At 41.4% G+C, this 9,731-nt stretch overlaps 1 protein-coding gene across 2 annotated transcripts in view; it reads left to right on the top strand.

Moving 5' to 3' along the window:
* Window positions 1-9,731, top strand: part of CLASP1 (cytoplasmic linker associated protein 1) — a 304,172-nt gene that overhangs the window by 271,919 nt on the left and 22,522 nt on the right. For both annotated transcript variants that reach the window (XM_006868737.1, XM_006868736.1), the window contains one exon: window positions 1,894-2,022. In XM_006868737.1, coding sequence (XP_006868799.1) covers window positions 1,894-2,022 — 129 coding nt within the window. The remainder of the gene's footprint in view (window positions 1-1,893; window positions 2,023-9,731) is intronic.

Raw genomic sequence — 9,731 nt, 5'->3', positions numbered from 1 at the left:
TGATGATCTGCTCTGTAAACCTTCATTCAGTTCACAATAAAAAGTGTGTGTGTGTGTGTGTGTTGGGGTGGGGGGGGGTTTGCGGACAAACAGGACTGAATCAGGTCCAGCTATCATTACTAAATATTTTTATCAAAGTTTCTATAGAAGAATTCTGATCAAAAGCAGCGGAAAGTACAAAATAGGATTTAAAATTTTCATGGGCTTAAACTGTTGCCCTGAAATAATTTAAAAACCTTGTACAAATAATAATATCCCATGAAATTTTTTTCTTAAAACCAATTGATTAGCTTAACTAGTAACTAATGCTTATGCTGGTCATCATGCACTTTTAATTTCTGTCAATATGGGATCTCAGTGACAACAGCAACTCAAAACTGTGTGTTAGAAAACTCAGTGGGCAGTGTATTTATGTTAATGGGGAGAGCTGCATCAGGTGAGAAAGGTTACACACTTTGAAAACGTAATCCAAAGTAAAAAATGTCCAATTAGTCTATGTTCTGTGTGTATTTCTATTTCTTATAGCATATATGTTACTGTTCGATGTTGATTCTGACTCGTAGTGACACTATGAATGACAAAACAAAACACTTTCTGGTCCTGCACCATCCTCACAGTTGTTACACTTGACCTCACTGCTGCTGCCACTGTGCCAGTCCATCTCGTTGAGGGCATGGCTCTTTTTCACTGACCCTCCACTTTACCAAGCAATGAAGTCCTTCTCCAGGGACTTGTTCATCCTAATCACATGTCTGAAGTATGAGGGACAAAGTCTCTTCATCCACATTTCTAAGGCACATTCTGGCTGTACTTCCAACACAGATTTCCTTCTTCCTCTGGCAGTTCATGGTACTTCCAATGTTCTTCTGCAACACCATAACTCAAATGTATCAATTCTCCAGTCTTCCTTATTCATTGTCCAGCTGTCACATGCATTTGAGGTGATTGAAGATACTAAGGCTTGAGTTAGGCATACCTTAATCCTCTGACTGGTATTTTTGCTTTTGAACACTTTAAAGAGATCTTGTGCAACATATTTGCCTAATACCATTTGTGTGTGTGTGTGTGTGTGTGTGTGTGTGTGTGTGTGTGTGTGTGTGCTGGCTACTGCAGCAGTTATCCTTGTTGGGGCTGTAGGAGAAGATGAAGTGATACCATGTAGTGAATTGTACAGATGAATGGCAGAGAACCAGGATGTACTATTTGGACCTGTTTGTTGTAAACTCCATTCTCTTTTGTTGAGGTTGATGTTGTTGTTACGTGCTATTGAGTAGGTTCTGACTTATTGCGACCCTGTGTAGGGTTTCTGAGGAGCAGCTGGTGGGTTTGAACTGCTGATCTTGTGGTTTGCAGTCCAGTGCTGATCCTACAGCACCACACCGGGAATCTGTTTATAGAGGCTTTTCTCCAGATATATGACTTGGCCTGGAAACCTGAAGTACCTACACAGATTCTCCCATCCATGACCTTAGCATGTAGAAGAAGGTCAACAACAGCGAAGAATCCACAGTATTACAGACTATTTGATGAAATATTTAGATGCTTTCTACCTGTCCTCTAGTACACTTTATAGAAGACCAGTTTGCATACTTAAATCTTAGGAAATTTGGAAATCCTTAAGAGATGGATAATGCACTTAAATATAGGATCTTGAGAGCAAGATTCACTCAGGAAGTCTCTGCTGAGTCCCTCTTAGGTGATGGTTCCTAGTATTGTCACCATGAGACAGAGATCTTAGGTCATGTAAACAGTATTACCTGTGTGGAGGTGTCTGCAAGATGCTCAGGAGACCCAGATATGGTGTCTTATTCTTGCTCTGGGCATTCTTCATGTATCTGCTGAGTGAAAGACTATGGCTAGCATTGTTTAATGTCTTCCTTTCTTCTTCTTTAGCATACAATCCGAGCACTAGCATTGAGAGTCTTACGGGAAATCCTGAGAAACCAGCCAGCAAGATTTAAAAACTATGCCGAGCTCACCATCATGAAAACTCTAGAAGCCCATAAAGACTCCCATAAAGAGGTAAGACAGGGCTGGAGCCTGGAGGTACTAAACAAACTGGATTTGGGAGTCTGGTTTGGTTGTAGACAGAAAGCACTGGGAATTAGATTGCAGGTTTGTTGTTGTTGTTTTGTTTTTTAAAGAGTACACACTTAAAGATCTCTGAAAATGTCTTTTTTAATTCAGTCTGTCTGGATACAGAAGGAAAACCTGCCCAGGGCATCTCCCTTGTTTCCACTGCTTTGTTGGAAAACAGGGATTTGCCATTGTCTCTGGCATTTGTGGGAGATGACTTTACCTTCTGTGCCTCATTCTCCTCAGCTATAAAAACAGAGTTTGCTATTGTCACAAATGCAATGAGGTGGCACGGTGAGAGTTCCTAGCCCTGTGCTTGGCACACAGTAGATATTTAACCGAGTTCACCGTCCTCCCTTCCCTTTGTCCAATCAGTGTGCTCCTCTTGTCCAGACAACTATCATGGCAGGCAGCTGTGCCATACTTCTCCCTCTCACTCCTAAACACTCACATGCTAGCAAACCACTCCTGCAGTTGGTTTCCTGGGCACTGTAATCTCAAATTCCCATTGTAAAGCAGGGAAAAGTCTGTTTCTGAGCCCTGAACACACATTACAGACATTGGATATTCAGTTAACACTCATCTGGTTGCTTCTTGAATCATTTCATCCTAGTCCTTTAAGTTTCTAGAGATCTACAAAGAGTGGGGAAGATGGAGCTTCCTAAATATTATTTCTCAGCAGCACTCTTCCGGTCAAAGGCACTGAAGAAAACAGATTCATATATTCAGAACTTTTGAAACAATGACAAATGATGGGCTTCGCCCCAAAGTGAGAGCGTAGCCACGTGTTCATGTCAGTCTCCTTGATACTGTGACTTGTGAGCATGTTCATGTATTGAGGTCTATGATTAGGTCGTTTATTTTCTCTACAGAAAGAATCTGACACACAGAGATACAAAAAACACATCTGGCTCTAAGTTATATTGTTGCAGTTAAGTAACTATTGCAGTGTAATTGGGTTGACCTCCTCAAATCCCCACCAAGAATGTAGATTTGGTGAGAATGGGGTTCCATCTTGTGCCTGTGCATCTGTGCATTTAATAGACTCAGCACAACACAGCGTATCCAGGAGATAACTGTGTTGTTAGACTAGTAATCTGTGCTTTCGAAATATGGCTTGGTTGCATAATGCTGATAATGATCTTGTCTAAACAGATCTTTCCATCTACAGTAAAACTCATTTAAAAAGTGTGAGGACTTTTCAATTCAGTTCCAACATATGGGGACCCCATGTGTTGCAGAGCATTCTTTAGGAGGTTTTGAACTATGAACTTGGCGCACTGCTAGGCCATTCTTCCATAGTTGTTGCTAACTAGTTTCAAACCCGACCTGTAGGTTCGTTACATGCAAACCATTTGTGCTGTGCAGGGACCTTGGCCAACACAGTGAGCATAATCATTCCTAGGTGAGGAAAATGGTCCAGGAAGTCCAGAGGACACACCTGTCATGTGGTGTGCAGCAGTTTCTGAGAGAGCTAAAATGTGCACTAGCTCTATGTCTCTTTTAAAGGAAGGAAAAGTCTGCATTGACATTTTTTTTTCTCAACAAAATAGCTCTCCCTAATGAGAATCCAAGAGCCTTGGTAGTGTAGTGAGTTACAAGTCGGAACTGCAAGGTCAGCAGTTCAAATCTACCAGCCACTTTGCAGGAGACAGATAAACTTTTCTGCTTACATAAAGACTTTTCAGCCTTAGAAACCCCATGCAGGGTTGCTGTGACTTGGAACTGACTCCACAGCACACAACCACCACCACAATGAGAATACAGAACCCCCCAGCATGGCGCTGTAGGATAGGCACTGGACTGCTAACCCTCAAGGTCAGCAATTCAAACCCAACAGCTGCTTCTCTGAAAATGCAGCATCTCTGTGAATCAGTCAGAACCAACTCATTGGTGCTTAACAACATCTGCGAGAATCAGAAGATGAAACAGAGTTGCTGTTCTTTTTAGGTATGTACGATACCAACTGTTTTCAGGGAGAAAGACATACTTGCAGTACAGCCTTCGAGAGAAACTACAAGCCACTTGCATTGTTTTGGCATTTACTTCCAGTCAGAAGATGTCTGACTTTAAAAGTAGGCATCCTGATCTTACACTTTAAAACTTCTGGCAGTGGACCCTTACAGATACGTTGTTGTTGTTAAGTGCCATCAAGTCGGTTCCATCCCATAGCTACCTTGCGTAGAGTTTCTAAGGAGTGACTGGTGAACTGGAACCACTGACCTTACAATTGAAATGACTTTATAGATTAATATAATTAAATCATCTATTTGCTATTCACGGTTTTGTTTAGTAACCTTTTTTTTTTTTTCTTCCCCCAGAAAAGACAAATTTAGGGGAGGAAGTTCTTGGCTATGAGGTCCCTTAAATTGCCTAAGGAATAAAGACAGAAAATACCTAATGCTTGCAATTAATTGGGCATCAGTCAGTTAACATGGAATCCTTTCCTGTAACCTCTGGGTCTGCATACTGCTAATAAAGCAGATGGACAAAGCATTCTATTCTGAAGCAAGTGCCTTTCTCGGCAGCCCTCTCCTGCTTTGCATTTGTTCAGGCTCACCTTGACTGGGTGCCCTTGTACCTGTCTTTGTGAAAGTTCCCTTTTTCACTTTGCCAGGAGTCTTGGTGTGGCATCATAAGGTAAACACTAGACTGCAAAGTCGGTTTGAACCATAAAGCCAGCGGTTCAAACTCAACCAGCCACTTCCTGGAAACTCTGTAAAGCGTCGCTATGAGTTGACAATTAACAACAACTACTAACTCAGAACCTGGATATCTAGGTTTTAGGTTTAGTGTTTGTTTTTCTTTAAAAATTTTTCCAGTCTTTCTGTTATTTTACCCATCTGTCTCCATTTCTTTCTTTTTTTTTTTTTAAGAGCAGCATAAACCGAAAATCAAACCCACTGCCACTGAATCAGTAATTGACTCTGAGTGAGAACCTGTGTTGGTTTTCTGAGACTGCAAATCTTTATGTGGAGCTGCCTGTGGATTCTAACTGCTGGCTTTGAGATGAGTAGCCCAATGTGGAACCCACTATGCCACTAGGGCTCCTAGCGCAAAACAGTTGCTGTTTAGCCATCCTGTTGTCTTAAAATGTTGCACAAAATATTTCTCTCATCATTGTCTTTTCTCATCACATTTATAATTATGACTGAACAGTTAGTGGAAAGGATCCAAAATGTGTCTAGACCCAGACTCAGTTACTATATCAGCCCTACAAAAGGCATAGTCTGTTTTCTAGGAACAGACTCCTCTGGACTGTCCATCTCATAAGCAGCTCGTTGGTTGTGTATTCACAGTGCAAAACCAGACGTTAGCAGACGATGAAGAGCAGGACTCCTGGCAGATTGACATAAGGTTTCTCTGAGAGACTTGGCACCAAAAGTACAATTTCTGTCACCTGCAATTTCTCATAAAAGTTTTACAGAGAAAGTGGATAGTTGATGATAAGTCTTGTTTTATCATCATATAAGGCAGGGTCTATGCTCTCGGGTTAAATGAACTTTGCGTGTAGGATATTTTCCTTGCACATTGAAGATGTACCAGCCACTACATCTTCCTCAGACACTAACATACACTTTTATAACAAGCAAGATAGATGGAGAACTTTGATACAAATTTAGAATTTTTATAAAACACCATTGGTCCTTATCAGCATTGTTGCTGTTGTTAAGTGCCCGTAGAGTTGATTCTGACTTACAGTGACCCTGTGCAGAACAGAATGAAACACTGCCTGGCACTGCACCATCCTCACAGTTGCAGCTACGCTTGAGTTCATTCCTGCGGCCACTGTACCAGTCTGTCTCATTGGGGTCTTCCTCTTTTTTGCTTACCCACCACTTTACCAAGCATGTTTTTCTCAAGAGACTGATCCCTCTTGATAATATGTTCAAGGGATGAGAAATGAAGTCTGGCCATCCTGACTTCCAAGGAGCACTCTGGCCGTTCTTCTTCCAACACAGATTTGCTTACTATTCTGGCAGTTGATGGTACTTTCAATGTTCTCCTCCAATACTGTAACTCAAATACATCACTTCTCCTACGGTCTTCCTTATTCATTGTCCAACTTTCTCATGCATATGAGGTTACTGAAAATACCATGGCTTGGGTCAGGTGCATCTTAGTGCTCACACTGACACCTTGGCTTTTGAACACTTTAAAGAGGTCTTGTGCAGCAGATTTGTCAAGTGCATTAAGTCGTTACCAGCATTAGACACTTTTTATATTCCTTATTTGAACATAGAAATTCCTCATCTAATTCTTTTCTTTTTAGTAAATCAGTTCTAAACGTATTAAAATCTTGAGCCCACATTCTGTTTTGCAAGATATTGCCACTAACTTGAGCTTCTCTCATTTTAGAATTTCTACATTTGTTAGGGCTGATATAGCTTCTCTCCTTAGTTGATTGAGAAGATTCTGGGGTAAGTATAAAGTATGGATGTTGAGACAGAAAGCCTGGTTTTCTGTCCTGCATCTGCTACTTTCTAGCTATGTTTTAAACTTTCATCATCTGTGTGTATTCTGTATTTATCAGTATGATGCTTGTAAGAATCAGAGATGCAGTGATAAGGAATTATGCTTTGAAAAATGTGATGTGCTGTACAGATAATTGTACATAAAACTGTTTTCAAATATCCGTATCCATTTTGGTCTATTTTAGAGTTGTAACCAGAAAGAACCCGATGTGGTGCTATAGAGCAAGCACTGGATTAGTAACAACAAGATTGGTGGTTGTTTCCAAGGTTCCACTCCTTGGGAACCCTATTGTTGTTATTAAGTGCCTTCAAACCGAGGCACTTATTAAAATAAAAAAACAGAGTGTCCAAGGAGCAGCTGGTGAGTTTGAATCACTGACTTTGTGGTTCAAACTGACCTTTCAGTCCAGTGCTTATCTTTCAGCACCATACCGCTAGGAGAACCAACAGCAACAATGTACCCAAAATGTTGATACACTTCGGTAGATGAAAGAACAGAACACCAGTTCTGTTTCTTAAAGATGTCCTATAATTGACACTGTTTAATTATTAACAACAGTGACAAAAAAAACAACCAAGTTGTTTCTGACTTGTGACAACCTCCTAAGATACAGAGTAGAAGTGCTCCATAGGGTTGGCTTGTCTGTCAGTTTATGGCGGTAGATCAGCAGGCCTTTCTTTCACAACACTGCCTGGATAGCTTCTAACCACCAGCCTCTAGTAGCTGAGAACAAATTATTTGGAAATCTGCTTTTAACCATTAGACTTAGTTTTTCAGAACTTTGCCACATTAGTGAATATTCAGTTACATGTGCCTATAAAAAAACCACCATTATGTGTGGCACTGTAGGACAAGCACTGTACTGCAAACCACAAGGTTGGAGGTTCAAACCTACTAGCCACTCCTCAGAAACCCTATAGAGGGTCCGCTATACATCGGAACCAGCTCAATGGCAACAATACTGAGTCACCAAATATTTCTTGCAACACAAAAAAGTCTTAGGGTTTTAGTCTTGGAGACTCCAGCTTTAAGTGGTTTTCTTTGTTTTAAGAGGTTTGATTCTCAGTCAATTTTTTAGAAAGCCATTGTTACTTCTCTAGAGGATTTGTTTTTCAATTATTTCTAGTTAATTTTGTATTTTGTGACTCCAAGTAATTTAAAAAAGCAAAACCCAGACCAAAATTAATTTTAAAAGAAACATTTTTGGGAGTAGTTGCATGTCTCCTGCTTCCCCCTGCCATTCCAGTGTTTGGCAGAGCCCTTTTGACAAATACTGTGTCCAGAAGGAAGCAGTTGTGTTTCAGGCAGAAGGTCTTTCAGCTATCTGACATTCTGCTTCAAATACCAGTTAAATTACTACTTGACCAAATCCTAAAGGAACCTGAGAAGGCTCTGAGGTCTAGACCTCTCATCTGTGTTAGTCACTTCTGGGGACAGCATGTTGAGCAAACCTGGAGAAATTCCTTCACCTCTCTGGACCTTAGTTTATCCTTATCTGTTAGCCCTGGGGCTGACTAGATGATCCACCTGCCTTATCCAGCCTCTAGATCACAGAATTTGCTGTTGAGTAACAAATCTAAACCTTCACAGATTTCTCCGGTTTCCTTAAACCCAACCTTAGGATGTGGCCAGAGCCCCTTCGAAAGTTTTTGTTTTTTAATAAAAAGAACAGGCCCAAAATCTATGTAGCTGTAGGTTCATTTATTTAGAAGCTTAAAGTTGCTGAATCAACACTGCCTAATAAAACACCTCTGGTCAGTGTTTGGTTGTTAGAGACTTACAGGTGCCGTGATCTTCTGGAAGTCTGTTGTTGTTGTCAAATGCCATAGTCAGTCAGTTCTTACTCATAGCGACCCCTGTATAGGGTTTCCAAGAAGCAGTTGGTGAATCTGAATCGCCACCCTTGCGATCCAGTGCACTATCCGCAGCACCATGTGCTGTTTATGTAGAAGTTAAAGCTAGGAAGTCACCAGTGAAGTGCAGGAGGTTAAAGTGGACTGGGATGGTCCAGGGAGAATGCACCATAGAGTTAGAACCTGAGACAGAGTAAGCAGCAGGAGTGAGGGACAGAACAGTAGCGTCAGTCAGGGGGGCTTGACCAGAGACAGAGGGCATGGCTTGGCAGACACACCTGAGTTGAGTCCTCCTGAACCAAGACTACAGAGGGACTTCCCTTTCTGTGAGCCATCATTGTCTCTGTGTCCAATGGAGATACTAAGTAAGCCCTACCTCACAGCATTGTTCTTAATGCAAGCATGGCAGCAACTGCTGATACTACCCAGGAAAAGTGGAAACAGTTCCTCCTCATTGATGAACTGACCCTTCAAGGAACCAGTGGTCCCTCTCCTTTGTCTTCTGTAACAGCGCTGTTGTTGTTGTTAAGTGCTGTAGAGTCAGTTCCAACCCATAGCGACCCCATGTAGGATTTCTGAGGAGCAGCTGGTAAGCTTGAACCGCCGACCTTGCAGTTCAAACGGCTTTGCAGTCTGGCACATTAACCCACAGCACCACATCACATTGAGGGCAACTTATTACAAGAAACACAAATTATGTGTAGTAAAAGAGGACTGCAGTTTCTGGCCAGCCCTGGTGCATTTAGATCAGAAACCCGGGCACCCACCCTTCTATGTGCTCACTGGCTAAGTGTGGTGCATGGCACGCAGACGCTCTGAGCACTGCTGCTGTGTTCCACTGCCAACCCTGGGGCCGACTTGACACTCAGCCAAGGCAGTCAAGCTAACTTTGAAAACTAAAGTCACTGTCTTTTTTTATTCTCTTCCACAGAAGAAAATCAGGTTATTATTTTTTTCCCCTTCTTTAGATTTGTTGGTTTTTATTCCACAAACATGATTTGGTGCCACTGTGTAGCCAGCCCTGTTATCAGTATAAAGGTAACAAAGAGGGCTAAAGAAAATTATAGAGGCCACTGTTCAGCAAGGGAGATAGTCACATACACCTAATTTATAACATGATGTGATTATAATAATAGCTAGCCAGTTGCCCTTGAGTTATTAACCCCATGTGTATTAACGATGAATGCAACACCATTCCTTTTCAATTTGTCATTCCCTGCATAGTAAACTGTGTGAAAAGGAATGGTGTTGCATTCATCGTCAAAAAGAATATATCCAGATCAGTCATGAGGTACAATGCTATAAGTGATAGGATAATAGCCATGC

This window comes from Chrysochloris asiatica, unplaced genomic scaffold, assembly GCF_000296735.1.
Source record: "Chrysochloris asiatica unplaced genomic scaffold, ChrAsi1.0 scaffold00123, whole genome shotgun sequence".
In the NCBI taxonomy this organism is placed as follows: domain Eukaryota; kingdom Metazoa; phylum Chordata; class Mammalia; order Afrosoricida; family Chrysochloridae; genus Chrysochloris; species Chrysochloris asiatica.
Note: the sequence above shows the minus strand (reverse complement) of the source record. Positions and strands in the feature narration are given on the sequence as shown.